General features: G+C 42.2%; 1 protein-coding gene across 1 annotated transcript in view; it reads right to left on the bottom strand.

Moving 5' to 3' along the window:
* Nucleotides 1-3691, bottom strand: part of TSNAX (translin associated factor X) — a 116584-nt gene extending 112893 nt beyond the window's left edge. The window contains exons 1-2 of the mRNA XM_007938483.2: nucleotides 3676-3691; nucleotides 3114-3218 (exon numbers count right to left, since the gene is read on the bottom strand). Coding sequence (XP_007936674.1) covers nucleotides 3114-3218; nucleotides 3676-3691 — 121 coding nt within the window. The remainder of the gene's footprint in view (nucleotides 1-3113; nucleotides 3219-3675) is intronic.
* Between the last annotated feature and the right edge of the window lie 15078 nt (nucleotides 3692-18769).

Here is an 18769-nt window from a genome sequence, read left to right on the forward strand (position 1 = left end):
GGCTGGTGGGTTTGAACCGCCAGCCGTCTGGTTAGCAGGCAAGTGTCTTAGCCACTATGCTACCAGAGCTCCTTGGAAACCCAAGGAGGGGTCGCTATGAGTCGGGTCTGACTCAATGGCACGTAACAATAACAACAGCCACTCCATAGGAAAAAGATGAGGCAGTCTGCTTCTATATAGACTTACAGCGTTGGAAACCCTATGGGGCAGTTCTATTCTGTCCTACAGGGTTGCTACCACTCAGAATCAACTCAACGGCAGTGGACTAGGTTTGTGTTATGAGACCATAAATAATCTGGTCCTTTGCAATAATCTGAAAAGGACACCTCATCGTTTATGCAATATTCCAGTATTCTAATTTCAGATGCCTGTCTGAACCTAACGAGGAAGTATTTGTTGTTGTTGTTATGTGCCGTGGAGTTGGACCCGACTCATAGCAACCCCTCCTTGGGATTCCAAGGAGGTATCACTACGGAAGAGGATTGCCCAACCTTCCTTCTGAGGAGTGGTTGGTGGGTTTGAACCGCCAGCCTTCTGGTTAGCAGTCAAGTGCCCTAGGTACGACACTACCAGAGCTCCTTAGGAAATATTACTCAAATCCAAGTTGAGGAATATCCTATAAAATAACAGCCTTGTATTTTACACAACAAAATGCAATATATGATTCTGGTCTGGAGGAAAAAAAGTCAACAAAGAACATCACTGGGACAATTGACAAAATATGCATTGAGGATTAAAGTATCACATCAATGTTAAATTTCCTAAATTTTAAGTGCTCTGCATCCTTGTTCCTAGGAAATACATCGTAAAATATTAAGGGGTAAAATGGCACAATGTATACAACTTATTCCCACATGGTTAAGAAAAAATGTGTATATATAAATTTATAGAGTGATAAAGCAAAAGTGGTGGTATATTTAAAACTGACCTAAGTAAAGGCTATACAGAAGTTCTCTGTACTATTTTTCCAATTTTTTTATGTATGATTATTATTTCAAAATAAAAATCTGAAAAAAGTATATTTACTCAGATGACTCAACAATGCTAAAATACACATCTAATGACTCTTTTTATTAATATTAACTCTGCACTTTCAATAACAAAGTAGTTGCTAGAATATTAAAAATCCTGAAACACCACTCAAAAAATCCTGGGCTTAAATTCAAGTGTAACAAAACACACTATCTCATCAAATTTTCTCTATAGGCTGGTGTTTCTCATGAAAGACCTTCCATGGAAACTTTTTCTCTTTTCTGAAAGCTCGTAACACATTAGAGTAAGTTTTCATTTACATTAAGCTTTTACAAAGGTACTTGGTAAAGCTAACAAGAGGAAAGTAGAAAAGATAAATAATTTTAACTTTTTTAAAATACAAGTTTCTAAGGCATCTGACTGCTAACCAGAAGGCTAGCGGTTCTAACCCACCAGCCACTCCTTGGGAGGAAGGTTGGGCAATCTACTTCCATAGTGATCCTGCCTCGGAAACCCAAGGAAGGGCAGCGACTTGACAGCCGTGAGTTTGGTTTTTTTGGGAGACAGCAGAAATAGTTTTCAATTAAAAATATTATTGCTATGCATGATAAAGCAATTACTAAATAAAAATGAAAAGCACAAAATCATCTATTTCTACAGTACTTGGAAATCAAAGGCTATACTAATAACTGAAATATTCTCTTCTTTAAATACAAACATTCCTTAACTAAGTTTACCACTTGGTAGATAAATTTTTCCCTCATCATGTTACATGATTTATGATATTTCTAAGAGTGACTTTCACCAAGATGTTCCAATCTAAGATTCTGTTGGGCTATAAATCTTGTCCCTGAAAATATCCAACTGACTGTACATAGTGACCCACCTCTAACAAATAGAATGTGGCAAAAGTGACACTGCATGATGTTCCAGATTAGGAAATAGAGGGAATATATGTGGTTTCCCACTTTCTCTCTCTCTGTAGTCACTCACTCTGGGGGAAGTCAGATGCCAACATAAGGACATTCAAGCAACCCTATGGAAGAGTCCATACATAGATGACAAAAAGCTGGTTGTTGGGACATCTACTTTGCCAATAATTGTTTCCTCCAGCCACAATCAAACCTTCAGATGATTACAGGTGAGACCCTGCTAAGCGCCTCCCAGATTCTTGAACCACAGACACTATAAAGTACTGGGCAGTGGACAGAAGGGAGTTTCTGGGTCACCCAAAGGGCTAACATGCACAGTTGCTAACAGAAAGTTGGACTCCACCGAGAGGAATCTCAGAAGAAAGGCCATCAATTTACAAAAACCAGCCACTGGAAACCCTAATGAAGTACAGGACTATTTTGACACACGAAGTTGCCTTAAGTTGAAATTCATTTGATAGCAATTGAGTTTTTTCATTTTAAGTGGTTGTAGAGGGACAAGAGAAAGGAACCTTTTTTTGGGGGGGGGGGGGTTGTTTTGAAACAGGGAGCGTGACCAAGTCAATATGGGAGAAAAAGAGGGCTGTGAATTTGTAATATATGAGTTCTCACTACACTGAGTACTACAGACAAAAACAAAGATACAGTTCCTACCTTTAAAAAGTTTGAGAAAATATATTTATATGGCAAGAGCTCTGGTAGTGTAATGGGTAACACATCTAGCAGCAGAAGATCAGCAGTTCAAACCTACCAGCTGCTGCTGGGGAGGAGATGAGACAATCTACTTTCATAAAGATTTATAGCCTTGGAAACCCAATGGGTTGCTATGAGTTGGAATCAACTCAATGGCAGTGGGTGTGGGGTTTTTTTTGGCTATGGATATGTATGTATCCGAACACATACACAGTTATATGGTAATATATAATAGGAAAATATTATCAGGTACATAATAATTATTAACTATATGGCAAGTCTAATATTAAGTAATGTTTATCTGTGTAACTGTAATAGGAAAAGCAAGATCAAAATATTTGGAATTCACTTTCACGTCTGACCTAACATCATCAAAGCCTTGAGAAAAATTAAAAGGTTTACTTCTGCACATCTCAAACTCTTAGAGTTTGTTTTCTGGTGCACAATACGGTTAAATAGTTTTCCTTACATCTTAGTTCTCTTCTCTTTTCCAACTTACATTACTTAAAAACTTACATTTGAAGGCCAACATCACAGGTGAAGATGAATTAACATCCTTCCCTTCTCTTCTTTGGTTATGTGGGAAATTGTCGTGCTTCCTTTTCCTGAACCCTCCTGATCCTTATGCAGGAATAAAAAACAGTTGGATAGGGCTCTTCCATCACCAAGAGGTGACAAAACAATAGAGGCAAACCCCTTCCTTCCTTTAAAATAAGACATCTACTGGATTCTCAACTTAGTGGTTTTATCAGGAAAAAATAATAATAATAAGCTCTTCCTTTTCCCCCAAACCCTAATCTCACCTCACCCAGACCTCCCAACGGGTTCCCTGAACTGGCACAAGGTGGAGCAATCACCGCACTCGGATAAAATTACAGCTCGAAGATTTCAGAATATAAAGAAGTAAAATAATGCCAATTTGGCCGAAGAAAGCACCACCACCACCACCACCACCACCACCACTCCTAGCATGCTAGAGAAGAGGGCATCCTCCCTCAAAGATGCGAAGTTGAAAATCCGAGAAAAAAGAGCATCTCCCTCTCAGTAAATAACGCTTAAATGCTCCGAAGGACTTCACCTTCTTTGTTGCTCATGTCGTCCCGGCCTACAGTAAGATGAACGGAGACTGAAGGCCTTGGAGCGTGACGGAGAACCGAAGGTGCAGGTCTTTGGCAGCAGACCCAGCCCCAAGAGGAAAGACAGGTTAAACGCAGTTTGCAATGAGCCGGTGTCGACGTACTAGCCAGAAACGTGCGCCCCAGCTGCCAAGGCCCCTCTAGTCGCCCCTCACACGCACTTCCGGCCCGCGCCCCGCCCCGTCCTGCTGCCGCTGGCCCCACCCCCGCGCGCCCTGAGGCCCTTGCGCAGCGTGCCTCCGTGCGTACCCGCTGCGGTGCCTGAAAGGAGACGGGGGCTAACTACACGCCTGACAGTGCATGTTAATGAAAAAAAGACAATGCGAACTGCAGGAGGTGAAATATGTGTGACAATGTGAAGGCGGGGAGAAATATACGTTATTTTTTTCTCAAGACACATTTACTAAAAAACTCACTGCTGTCTAGTCGTTTCAGACTCATAGGGACCTCTCCTTGGGTTTCTGAGGTGGTATGCCAACCAAAGTGGATTACTCAGTCTTCCTTTCGAGAAATGGCTGGTGGGTTTGAACCGCTGGCCTTATGATTAGTAGTCAAATTGCCTTAGGTACTACGCCACCAGACCTCCTCAAGACAGGTGTAGAACCCCCCAACTTTACTTCAGCATAGGCCCCGCTTCCCGCCCACTGCTACATGGGGATTGTAGTTTGCTCAGAGGAGCGTGGCCATCGCGCTTGGTGATTCAGTAGTTACTGAGGCAAGGCCCCTCCGCCAGGTCCTCTAAGCTGGTGATGAGGTCTTCCTGGAGCCAAAAGAAAAGTACAGACCTAAGATTTTTCAGCTTTTTTTATTTACTTATTTAAACTTTCTGTTTCTGACAGTGACTCCAGAAGCTTTAAAAGACGCAAATATGCAAATCATAAGTAAATTATTTTCTCTGATAAATGTAAAAAAAATTCTTCTCATTCTTCTAGTTTTCCCTCTTCCATCTCCAGTTTTTTGTAATTATGGTAAAATACATAAAATAAAATATTTGCCATTTTAACCATTTTAAGTGTACAATTCAGTGATGTGTATAATCACAAGTGTAGCCATCACCACTGTTTTGAAATATTTTAATTTCATTAAACAGAAACAGTACCCCTTGAGTAATAACTTCCCATTCTCTCCCACCAGCCCCTGGTAACCATTAATAAACTTTGCTTTCTGTGCATTTACCTATTCTCCCACCATCCTCCAACCATACCTCCTCCTCCCAAAAAAGAAGAAAAATGTTGGTAACAATTTTAAGTGTGCACCACTAATAACAACACCACCACCACTAAACTGTGAAGTTTTTATTACAGTTGTTATTGTTAGGTGTTGTTGACTGTTCTGAATCATACAGATCCCATTTACAACAGAAGGAAACACTGCTTGTCCTGCATCCTCACATCGTTGCTATGTTTGAGCCCATTATTGCAGCTACCCTTTCAATCCATCTCTTTGAGGAGCTTCCCCTTTTTCACTGACCATGTACTTTACCAACCATGATACTCTTCTCCAAGGATTGGTCCCTCCTGATAATATGTCCAAAGTACATGAGACGAAGTCTGGCCATCCTCATTTCTAAGGAGCCTTCTGACCGTGCTTCCTCCAAGACAGATCTGTTAGTTCTAGCAGCCTACAGGATATTCAACATTGTTCTCCAGCACCACAACTCAAAGGCATCAATTCTTCTGTCTTCCTTTTCATTGTCCAGCTTTCACATGCATATGAGGTGGTCAAAAATGCTGTGGCTTAGGTCAGGTGCACCTTCCTCTTCAAAGTGACTTCTTTGCTTCTTAACATTTTAAAGAGGACTTTTGGAGCACATGTGCCACCTGCAATAAGTTGTTTGATCAACTGGCTGCTGCTTCCACGGGCAATGATTGTGGATCCAAGTAAAATAAAATTTTTAACAACTTCAATCTTTTTTCCATTTATCATGATGTTGTTTCTGGTCCAGTTGTGAGAATTTTAGTGTTCTTTATGTTGAGGTGTAATCCATACTGAAGGCTGTAATCTTTGATCTTCATCAGTAAATGCTTCAAGTCCTCTTTGCTTTCAGCAAGCAAGGTTGCTGCATATCGCAATTTGTTAATGAGTCTTCCGCCAATTTCTATTTCATATAGTCCAGTTTCATATATTTCATCAATTTCTATTTCATATAGTCCAGTTTCTCAGGTTATTTGCTCAGCATACAGATTGAATAACTATGGTGAAAAGACACATACATGACACACACCTTTCCTGATTTTAAACCATACAGTATCCCCTTGTTCTGTTCAAACAATTGCCTTTTAGTCTATGTACAAGTTCCTCATGAGTATAATTAAGTATTCTGGAATTCCCATATTTCACAATGTTACCCGTAATTTGCTACGATCCACACAGTTGAATGCATTTGCATAGTCAGTAAAACACAGGTACATATTTCTGGTACTTTCTGCTCTCAGCCAAGAGCCATGTGACATCAGCAATGATTTATTACAGTAGACACCATCATATTTTGTTGGACTTTGTACTCCTCCAATACCTTCTTAACACAAAACCCTAATATCTTGTAAGACTCCATAAATGTTTGTTGTAGAATGAGGTTCATGTCAAAATAGGTAGCATAGGTTAATGGATTTCCATTCCACCAAAAACCAAACTCACTAGCATCAAGTCAGGTCTGACTCAGAGAAACCCCTCCTCAGGTTTTGGAGGTGGTATCATTACAGAAGTAGACTGCCCAACCTTCCTTTCGAGGAGTGGCTGGTGGGTTTGAACCACCAGCCTTCTGGTTAGCAGTCAAATACCTTAGGCACTACGGCACCAGAGCTTCCAGATTTCCAAGAGGTAGCAATTTAGTACCCTCTAGGGGTCACTATGAGTCAGAACTGACTCGACGGCAGTGAGTCTGGTTTTCTGTCTGGTTTAGATAGAAACTTAGGCTGAGGCATGGTAAATTGGGTGGAGCTCTGGTGGCATAGTGCCTACAGCATTTGATTGCTAACCAGAAGGCTGGCAGTTCAAACCACTCCTCAGAAGGAAGACTAGGCAATCTACTTCTGCATAGATACCATCTCTGAAACCCAAGGAGTGGTCACTGTGAGTCGGATCCAATGCGACAGCAATGAGCTTGATTTGGTTTTTTGAGGCCTAATAGAGAAAGTACAATGCATTTTACTAAATTTTCTCTAAATTACCTCCATATTGTAGGCAATTTTAGTCACCCGCCTTGTTAATTTAGGAACAAAGGACAGTAAACGAAAATAACTTGTCCAGAATATGGTGGTAATTTAAAGCCCCTGATAGGAAGGTTTTCTGCTCTAGGTGATGTCTAAGGTATCTTTCCACTTCAAAATAGGAAAGTAACTGCTACCTATCATCCCCTTGAATTGAACAAATTAATTGATAAACCAAATTATTTGTAAATAAAATAGGTTCCCTGGGGCCTGGACTGAACTTTTGCTTTATGGATGGTGGGCAAATTCTGAGTTTGTGTGAGGGCAGATCCTGCTGCCATTATCCACCAGCATTCCTCACTCTTCTAGTAGAAATGCCTTAACCATGGAAGATAAAGACACCACCAATATAAATGTAATGTTTTAACGTTTCTACATCCAAGAAAGCCAATAAATTATGAACATTTTTTAGAGCCAATGCTTATTTTACTACGTATTGGCAAAAGGGTTTTTTCCTAACTCTACGGAGCTCTGGTAGCTTAGTACCTAAGGCAATTGACTGCTAACCAGAAGGCTGGCGGTTCAAACACACTAGCCACTCCTCGGAAGGAAGGTTGGGCAATATATTTCCGTAGTGATACCGCCTCCAAAACCCAAGGAGGGGTCGCTATGAGTTGGGTCCAACTCGACAGTACATAATAACAACAACAACACAACTGCAATAGCAGCTCTGAAGCTTTCAACTTTCCAAACCCTGAAATGTACATGTTGCTTTGCTTTCTCCAGCCACCACTCCCTAGCCTGTTCAATTACAGCTTGTTACCTGAACTGCTTTTCACTGCTTCTCATAAATGTAATGTTAAGAACAATAAGGTTTCATAACCTGTAATGACTTCTCAGAGTACTAGAGGAGGTGAATCCCCAGACCATTTTTCCAGCACTTATTTGCATATGTAGTTAACCTTAGGCTTAGACAGACTTCAAGCTGTAGTTGCCCAGCAGGAAATACCTTTCAATCTCTGTGACAGCCTGCAGACAGCATCCCCTACCCTCACTGTCTCCTTGTTTTATTGCTTCAGATGGACACACTTAGTTTTGGTATTTAGCAAAACATATTTTTGTTTGTTTTTAAAGGAAAATTACTACCTTAAGTCTGGGAGAGAAAGGTAAAGATTTTGAGTAAGATATTGTCTCTGGAATGATGTTCCTTCTTCCTCCTATTGTTGTATTGAGGCACTCTGGTGGTGCAGTGGTTAAAGCATTTGGCTGCTAACCAAAAGGTCAGTGGTTAAACCCACCAGCCACTCCATGGGAAGATGAGGCAGTCTTCCTATGTAAAGACAGGCTTTAAAGTGATTTTACTGTGCTATAGGGTCATTATGAGTTGGAATTGACTTGATAGCAGTGGGATTGGTTTTTGTTTTTATTGTCACATTACAATTGCCTATATTTGACTTTGAATAAAATTTTAAGCCTTTTACTTGCACCTATTTTTATTCAATTTATAAATCCTAACATTTGCTGCCTATGCAGGAGAAAAATACATACGAAAATTGTATATAGATATTGGAAAAAATCATTTAATCAACTGGGAGAAGAAATATAGATCCTCAAGAGATTATGTTTTAGAATTTACCTCATTATGTAGTTATTACATAAACAATGGAGGTTGGGGGAGAAGATGGGAAATTGCCAGAATCATAAGTGACAATTTTTTTTTAAGGTTAACCATATCAACAGATACCTGTGGGGTCCAGAATAGTACTGTGAAATGTGCATATACACTCTCAGATTACCGAGAGTCTCTCTGACAAGAAATATATCACAAATGGGATATTAACAAATAGGAGTTTATTCTTACAATTTGGAGGCTTTAAGTCCAAGTTCAAAGTGCCAAGCTCTATGGGCTGGGTGAAAGCCCCTCAACCTCGGGGTCCAACTCTGCCTCCTGCTTCCAGCCCATTGGGGCTAGAGGCGTTTCTTCACTCAAACAGCTGCTGGCTGCTGAGGCTGAGAAGCCCCATAGTTGACAAGTAAAAAGGCACAGTCCCAATATTACCAAACCACACGGCTGATCATTAACTTAAGTCCATTTTAAGTCCCAAGGTCAGCAGAGCATAGCAAGCTGCTGAGCAATGACATGGCTACATGCAGGGTCCAAGGGTGCCAAAGGCTAGACACCATTCTCAAAGCTTCTCCTTAAATACAGGAAGCACGCCACATCCCAAAGGCAACTACTCAGCTTCTTGTGGTAGATCCCACCATGGAGTTGATTGCCAGTCTCATCATGGGGAATAACTACCACCAGCTGTCCAGCCACTCAACCAGCTAAGCCAAGTTGGCACACAAACATAACCATCACAGCTAACCATAACATCAAAAGATACCTGTGGGGTCCAGAGTAGTATTGTGAAATGTGCATATACACTCTCAGATTTATTTTCCAAGTGATGCATGGGTGTAGTAAAAGAAAATGACACTCCAGTTCTTCTCTTTGAATTCCATCATATTGGAGAGGACAGCTGGTATTTAAGGAAGTACAGAGTATGTACAAAACATAGTGAGATACCACTTCACACCACCAACTAGGGTAGCTACAAAAAAATTGAAATGGAAAATGACAAGTTGGTGAGAATGTAAAGGAATTGGAATACTTGTACATTGCTGGTATACAGCTGCTATGAAAATAGTTTGGCAGTTCCTCAAAAGGTTAAACACATAAAGGACTTTCTGGTAATTGCTACAGCATATATAATTCTGAAACAACCAAAAAAAATATGTGTGAGAATATATGTATATATGTACACATATGTGTGTGTATATATAAGTGCATGCATATGTATATGCATGTATATGTGTGCATGAATATATATATATATATTCATAGATACAATAGAACACATAGGGGCAAAGTTACAGATACTTCTTAGACATGATCAAATACTTCGTAGGACTGGTTTTCTGAGTTTGAAAGCTTAGGACCATAGTCTAGTGGGACAACTTAGTTATTTGGCACAATATAGTTCATAAGTTGATGTCCTATATCCTAGTTTGGTGAGTGGTGTCTGAGGTGTTAAAAGCTTGCAAGGAGCTGTGTAAGATATAGCTATGGTCTTTGCTTGTCTGAAGCAAAAAAAAAAAAAAGAGGAAAACAAAAAACCCAAAGAAGAAACTAGTCTACCCTGAGACTAGAAGTACTATATGGTGCCCAGTGTCTTAGGCTGCTTTCTCTGAAAGCTCTAGTGGCTGCTTTCTCTAGAGAACTAAAACCAGTGAAGCTTAGAGAGAGACAGAGAAAGAGAAAATTTATCTCACAGAAATGGCTCACACAGTTGCAGAGACTGGCAAGTCCCAATTTCACGGGTCCAATGTCAAGCTAGAGGATTTTCCTATCTTACACAGCTGCAGGGACTGACGAACCCAAGATGTGCAGGCAGTATAGTAGGCTGCTGGCTTTGACAGATGATGAATCCTAGATCAGCAGGTAAAATGGCATATTATTGCCTCACAGGCTAGAAGGCAACAATCCCAAAATTGGCAAGTAAAATGGCACAATCCCAAAATCAGTAGGCAACACAGCAAGCATTGATTCAAGAACAGGAACAATCCCAAGATCAACAGAAAACACAGCAGGCAATTGATTCAAGTCTAGGAACTGGAGACTCAGACTCAGACAAATGCAGGATTCAAATGTGCTAAAAAGCTAGAGACTTTTCTCAAAGCTTTGCTGTATGTACTGGAAGCAGTCCACACACCAAAGGCAATGCCTCTTCAACTGATTATGTGCTCACAATAGATTCCACCATGGAAGTGATTATAATCTTACCATGGGGAATAACTACATCTAGTTGCCAAACTACTCAAAATCATGGCCCAGCCAAGCTGACACACAACTTTACCACATTCTACCCCTTGTCAACTTGGCACCTGTACAGATCTCCTTCATTGGGTGCCCCAATTCTCCTAGTCCATTTGAGTGGCAACCTCATCCCCTTGGCCTGGCAAACCCTATTCTTCTCTCCCTCAGACATGGCAGCAGATATGGCCCCATTCCACTGGCATTCATGTATGGCAGCCCCACACTCCAGAACCAAGTTGGTGAAGACCTGAATCTCTGAAATCTAGGAGGCTGTGATAGTTCCACCCCTTGAAACCCCAAAAGCCATGGTCCTACCCTTTAAAACTGAGGAAGCTCTGTTTTCTATCTTTTTTGTCTCCTCAGCTTCTGCCAATTAGTGCCCGAAGGCAACCCACTCCATCAGGAGGTTTCCTGCCCAAAGGCACTCAGCTTTCTTGCTCTGTAGGCCAGCAAGCCTGCTGCTCCTTCTCATGCCTGGTCTCTTCTACAAATTGGTGCCTGAAGGCAACCCACTCTGTCAGGAAACCTTCTGCCCAAAGGCATTCAGCTATCTTGCTCCATGGTCTGGGAAGCCTGTGGCTCTGTCTCATGCCAGTCTCTTGGCTTTGCTGCCACTATCTCTCTGCTGGTCTTATGGCTCTGGCTGCTGCCATCTCTCTGCAGTGGTCTCACTGCAGGGATCTCTGGCCCAAGGATGTACTCAACTCCTGCTTCCATATTTTAGGTACCAAATCCTGTCTTGGTTTCCTAGTGCTGCTGTAACAGAAATACCACATGGCTACAACAAGCAGGAATCTATTCTCTTACAGTTTAGGAGACTAGAAGTCCAAATTCAGAGTGCCAGCTCTATGGGTTGGGTGAAGTCCCCTCAACCTTGGGTTTCAGCTCTACCTCTTGTTCCAGGCCCACTGGAGCTGGAAGCATCTCCTAACTCAAGCAGATGTTGACTGCTGAGGCTGATGAACCCAAGATCAGCAGGTAAAATAGCACAATCCCAACATTGGTAGGCAACACAGAAGGCCACTTGTTCAAGTTTAGGAACAATCCCAAGATCAGCAGGTCACTGGTTTAAGTCAAGGAACTGGAGATGAAGACTTGGCCAAATGCAGGATATATAAGTGTCAAAAAATAATAGACCTCTCTCAAAGCTTCACCATATATGCTGGAAGCAGGCCACACCCCAAAGGCAACTCCCTTTCAACTGATTAGGCACTCACAGCAGATTCCACCATGGAGGTGATTACAATCTCATCATGGGGAATAAATACATCCAGCTGCCAGCCGACTCAAAACCATGGCCCGTTCAAGTTGATACATGACTTTAACTACCATAAAGTCCACACATATATTGGAGGAAGGCCACATCCCTGAAGAAACTCCCTTTCAACTGATTGGCTGCTCATAGCATATCTCATCCTGAAAGTGATTACATTACATCAGATCTCATCATGAAAATGACTGAATCACAACTGCTTAAACCACTTAGAATCATGGTCCAGTCAAGTTAACACACAACCTTAACTATCACAGTCCACCCCTTGTCAAGTTGGTATTTGTACACATCTCCTTAAACTACATATAATCTCTAAAGGAAGACAATTATAAAGTAATACTTGCACCTAATAGGATACAACTAACACACACACTCTGGTAGCATAGTGGCTAAAGCACTTGACTGCTAACCAGAAGGCTGGCGGTTCAAACCCAGCAGCCACTCCTCGGAAGGAAGGTTGGGCAATCCTACTTCCGTAGTGATACTGCCTCAGAAACCCAAGGAGGGGTCGCTATGAGTCGGGGCCGACTCGACGGCACACAACAACAACAACACACACACAACTGAAAATGTCTTAGACCTGTTTACATCTTATATTTTTTAACTGAAGAAAAAAAAATGTTTGATGCACACATACAATGAAGAAATACTCATAATAATCACAGTGCTCATTTCTGCAACTGGTCACATGGTCATAACTGGTATTTAAGAACTAACTTCTTCTACCACCTATTCTGTATTCCCCTTGCCCTCAGCAAACATCTCAGCTGGTCATGATTCTTTGCCTGGTGGGGTGACCCAAACTTTCATTTCTAGAGGGTCTGGGCCATTGTCATATCTGAATTGGGTTGTTCTAGTTTTCCATTGACTTTAACCACAAGGCGTGGTGGTACTAAGTGACATACTATGGACTCTCTTGTATTCCAGACATATTCTTTGCTATGTAATATCAATCCAGTTTCCCTTTGGTAATCAGGATCAACCAGCCAATAGAGTAACACCCTTTTTTGCCCATTGATCCAGAGCCATGAGGACTCCAAAATGGCCCAGTGGCATTCTTAGTTTCCACTTCAGTGGAATCAGTATTGTGTTTCCAGGTGGAAGTATTCCTTCCTCTGGGATTAAGACCTACAAACTCACAGAGCATAGGGTTGCAGAGACAGGAAGAAAAAAAATTTTGAGTAGGTCATTAGGGCTAATAGTGAGTGGTGCAACTCCCATTTCCACCCCTTGTTTCCTGAACCCATAAATCCTGGCTATTGGAGAAACAGCACCATATTTTGTGCTTTGGTTTAGAGCATATACAACATCTTGGAGAACGTTGCTCCAACCTTGCAAGATTTTGCCACCTATGATGTGGGAATTATGTTTTTAGAAGGCCATTCCATTGTTCTAGCAAGCCAGCTGCTTCAGGATGATGGGGAACATGGTAAGACTACAGAATTCCATGAACGTAGCCCATTGCCACACTTCATTTACTGTGAAGTTAGCCCCTTGATGCAAGATGATGCTGTGTGGGATACCATGATGGTGGATAAGGCATTCTGTAAGTCCAGGGATGGTAGTTTTGGAAGAAGCAATGCATGCAGGAAAGAGCAATCTGTATCCAGTATAATTGTCTATTCCAGTAAGGACAAAACACTGCCCTTTCCATGATGGAAGTGGTCTAATGCAATCAACCTGCCACCAGGTTGTGGGTACCATATAATGGACTCAGTGTTGGTCTCTGCTGCTGGTACTCAGCAGTGGCTGTAGCCAAGTCAGCCCTGGTCAGTAGAAGTCCATGTTGCTAAACTCATGTATAACTTCTATCCCTGCCACCATCGCCACTTTGTTCATGAGCTCATTGGGCAATGACAGGATTAGTTGTGGGAAAAGGATGACTGGTTGGATAAGAACAGTTCATCTCATCCAACTGATTATTAAAATCCTCCTCTCCCTAGGTCACCATTTGGTGAGTATTCACATAAAACACAATTACCTTCACTTCTTTGGCCCATTCAGAGAGATCTAACTACATAATTCTTCCCCATACCTCTTTGTCACCAATTTTCCAATCATATTCCTTCCAGGTCCCTGACCATCCAACCAAACCATTGGCCACAGCCAATCAGTATATGGTCATAATCTGGCCATTTCTCCTTCCAAAGTGAACAACCAGATACACTGCTTGAAGTCCTGCTCATGGGGAGGATTTCCCTTCATTACTGTCCATTAGGGAGGTCCCAGAAAGGGACTACAGTGTTGCTGCTGCTGCTGCTATTGCTATAAACTTTTGCATGGTGCCTGCATATCATGCAGAACCATCTGTAAACCAGAAAACCATCTGTTTTGCTTACCTCTGTACCACTCTAACAGAAAATATCACAAATGGGATGGCTTGAACAAACAGGAATTTATTCTCTTAAAATTTTGGAAACAAGAAGTCCGAGTTCAAAGCGCCAGGCTCCAGAAGCTGGGTGAAAGCCCCTCGATTTTGGGCTTCAGCTTTGCCTCCTGTTCCCTGCCCACTGAAGCTAGAGGCATCTCTTCAATCAGGCAGCTGCTGGCTGCTGATGCTGACAAACCCAAGGTCAACAAGTGAAAAGGCACAGTCCCGATATTACCAAACCATACAGCAGGTCATTGATTCAAGTCTACTAAAAGTCCCAAGATCGGCAGAGCATGGCAGCCTGCTGAATGAAGACTCAGCTACATGGGGGGTTCAAGAGTGTCAAAAAGCTGGAGACCTTCCTCAAAACTGCTTATTATATACTGGAAGCAGCCCACATACCTAAAGCAGCTACTCAGCTGTTCCAGTAGATTCCACCATGAAGTTAACTACCAATCTCACCATAGGAATGACTACATCCAGCTGCCCAGCCATTCAACCAGGCCCAGCTGAGTTGACATAAACCTTAACTACCACACCATCTGTTTTCTCCTCCTCAGTCAACCAATCATAAATAACTCCCCAGAAGACTATAGGTGCCACCTGGGAGAGGGAAGCTAATGTGACTGGAGTGGAGACCATAGGTGTTTGGGCCACTTCCTCATGCAACTTATTTGTGCCTTCAGGTGCTGCTCAAGCCTGATGTTTTATATACACTTCCATTTAATGATGGAGTGCTAGTGTACATGTCCAACTTTATGACTCTTCGGGTCAGACAACACACAGTTCATGATGGATAACTTAGGCTGCATGGTGACTTGGTGGCTCACAGGTGTTCAGTCTCTAAGGCCCAGTAACAAGGTAAAAGCTATTTCTCAAAAGGAGAGTAATTATCTGCAAAGGATGGCGGGCTTTGCTCCAAAATCTTAAGAGTCCACACTGTGATTCACCAATAGGGGCCTGCCTAAGACTCCAAACAGCATCTCTGTCTGCCACTGCCATTTCAAGTACCATCATTGAATCAGCCGGATCCTGTTGCAGAGCCTTTTGTTGTTCTGTGCCCCACTCCAAACTAGCAGCTTTTTGAGTCACTTGATAAATAGGCTGGAGTAGAACACCCAAATGAGGGATATGTTCCTGCAAAAAGGGCAAGGAGGCCACATATTCTGACCTCCTAGAACCCCACAAGAGGAAGACAGAATTACCATCAATAGCCCAAGGCCTATTACTGCAAGGCCGGACATGCTGCCTCCCTCCAGCCCTTTTACCAACTGTTCCTCCCAAAGCACTACCACCTCTCTCCTGGGTTCGATAATTTGCTGCAGTGGCCACACAGAACTCACAGATTATGAGGTTTATTAGGGAAGCACCAGGTTACAATTCAAGTTCAGGAAAAATGCTCAGTCTCTCTCCCAGCCCACCATCCCTCAGCCAACAGTCTCTCACAGTCTCTCTCCCAGCAATGTGTGTCCCTCAATGTCTCAGTCAGCAATGCGTGTCTCTTGTGTCTCTTTCCCAGCAGTGTATGTCTCAGGAGCACATGTCTCTTTCAGCAGCAGTCAGAGAGAGAGTTCTGCCTCTAAGAGGCCTCCTTTTGAGCCCAGCAGGGTGGTCAAACTAACCAATCACAGCATCAGAACTCTAAGCACCTGAGAGAGAGTGGGAAACTCCCAGAACATTATTTTGTGCCATTCCCAACAGAAATACTCCAGGTGGGCAATCAGGATCTCCTCAGTTGCTAATAGCAATTCCCACCTTGGAGTTTACAAAGACTTATGGGTAGAAAAGCCACACTAAGTAATTTACTACACTGCAGTTCCCTTCAAAAGCCAAAGAGATCCACCAGACATTGCACCTCCTTTTTAATTGTGGGAGGGTCCCGATGTAATCTTATCCTTTACTTTAGTAGGAATATCTCAACATGCTCCACACCACTGGACCCCTAAAATTTCACTGAGGTGGAAGGTTCATGAACTTTTGTCAGGTTGATTTTGTACCCTCTAGAATGAAGATGTCTCACCAATAAGTCTAGAGTCAGATACTTCCTTACTAGGTCCAGTCAGCATAATGTCATCAATGTAATGGGCCAGTGTGATGTCTTGTGGAAGGGAAGTTCACTGCAGACTAAATCTTGATATAGTGCTAGAGCATTGACACACCCCTGAGGTAACTTGGTGAAATTGTTTTGTTGGCCTTGCCAGCTGAAGGAAAACTGCTTCTGACGATCTTTCAAAATTAGTATTGAAAAAAAGGCTTTGGCCAAATCAATAGCTGCATACCAAGTACCAGCAGTTTAATTAATCTGCTCAAACAATGAAAACATATCTGGAACAGAAGGTGCAACTGGACTCACCACCTGATTAAGTTTACCACAGTCCACTCTCATTCTCCACATCTATCCATATTTTTTGCACTTCAAAAAGGTGAGTTAAATGGGCATGTGGTGAGAATCACCACCCCTGTATCCTTCAAGTCCTTGATGGTGGTGCTAATCTCTGCAGTCCCTCCAGGAATGCAGTATTACTTCTGGTTTACTATTTTCCTAGGTATGAGAAGTTCTGATGTCTTCCACTTGGCTTTTCCTACCACAATAGACCTTACTCCCCTTGTCAGGGATCTAGTGTGAGGGTTCTGTTCTGCCAATTGCTGAGTATATCTATTCAAATTATGCATTCTGAAACTGGGGAAATTACAGGATGGGTTCAGGGACCCACTGGACCCACAGAGAGACAGATCTTAGCTAAATCTCCATCAATAATTTGACTTCCATATGGCCTCATTCTGATCAGTAGGCCACAGTGACATTTTGAGTCTCCTGAAATTAGTGTCAATTCAGAGTCAGTGTCTAGTAATCCTTGAATTGTCAAATTATTTCCTTTTCTCCATGAATAGTCTCTCTCATAAATGGTCATAGATCCCTTTGGGGAAGGCTAGGAGAAAGATTAACAGTACAAATTTTTGGCAGTGTGGTAGGGTCCTTCCTCAAGGGGAAGGACCCAGCCTCTCCTTCATTCAGGGGGTTGTGGGTCTGTACATTGGCTTAAGTCTGGGGATTGATTGAGGGGCTGTGACTCTGTATTCTGGTGATTCAAGTTAGACTGCTGTTCATTTGACCTAGGATTCGTCTGCTTGTACAGATCAAGTAAACAGTAGATTTCCATCTATTTCACACCTAGTGGTACCATGCCTTGGTAGCCAACACCACAAGTCCATATGAGTCAGACTATTCTGATTACTGCTTTAATCCATTACAGTAACCATGCCCACTTTGTCTTTGTAGATTAAGTGCTGCCACATGGCCCCTACCCCCATGGGGTTCAATCAGCCCCATTGGACTTTGGTGTCTTAATTCAATTAGGGCAGTGCCCACTGTCAAATCTGACCCATATAAAATACCAATCACAGTAGCCTTTAAGGATGCTGGGTCTCGCTTCACAAATTCGTTCCTCACCATAGTGGTAAGAGGCATGTTCTCTGGGCACTCTCTTTGTGGGTCTATAGGTCTGATCTGATAAATCCATTCTAACATGCCAATTTCCCTAAGTATTTGGATACTTTCTTCTACATTATATCCGGGCAGGTCTGGTACTTCAAATTGACTTAGTGTAGGACACTTCATAATCCATGCTTTAGTAATCCAACTAAATAAACTGTTAGATCCTTTCCTAACCTCTCAAGTTGAAACACTGTGTGAAGAATCTGTGCTTAGTGGTCCCAAATCAGTAAATTCAGACTAGTCCAAAGGTATGTTCCTTGCACCATTATCCCATGCCCTTAATAGCCATTCTCAGACATATTCTCTAGGTTTCTGTTTGTACATATTAGAAAAATCAAGCAGTTCTTTATCTCTTTTTGGATCACACTTTGTACTTTATCTTTTGGAGCTCACTGAGACTTAAGTCTAGCTAGAAGCAACAATGGGTGGTGCATTCAGTAATATCTTGTAAGGCATTTGCCCCAGGCAATTCCCCAGATGCCATGCCAGGTGATATCTCAGGCAATGCCTCAACAGGCACAGCTGGGTTAATCTCATCAGATGGAGATGAGAGCGTTGTTATGCTGGCAGGAGAGATTCAATGGAATACCCACCCGCCACTCCTAAGAAGGAAAGTTGGGCAATTGACTTCCATAGTGATACCGCTTCGGAAACCCAAGGAGGGGTCACTGTGAGTCGGATCCAACTCAACAGCAATGTTTGGTTTTGGTTTTTCTTGATGTCCCCAAACTAAAAAAAAACAAACAGCTTCCTGATCATCTGCCCATATGTCCCCATATCAAGTTTCAGAATCCCATTTCTTCCCAACAGTAGAGTAGTAAAGTGCCCTCACTTTAACATCAGACACCATTCAAGGTTGGCAATTCAATTGGTGTTGTAATTTAGCCA

Source organism: Orycteropus afer, unplaced genomic scaffold (assembly GCF_000298275.1).
Source record: "Orycteropus afer afer isolate SDZICR_OR568_19922 unplaced genomic scaffold, OryAfe1.0 scaffold00050, whole genome shotgun sequence".
Taxonomy (NCBI): domain Eukaryota; kingdom Metazoa; phylum Chordata; class Mammalia; order Tubulidentata; family Orycteropodidae; genus Orycteropus; species Orycteropus afer.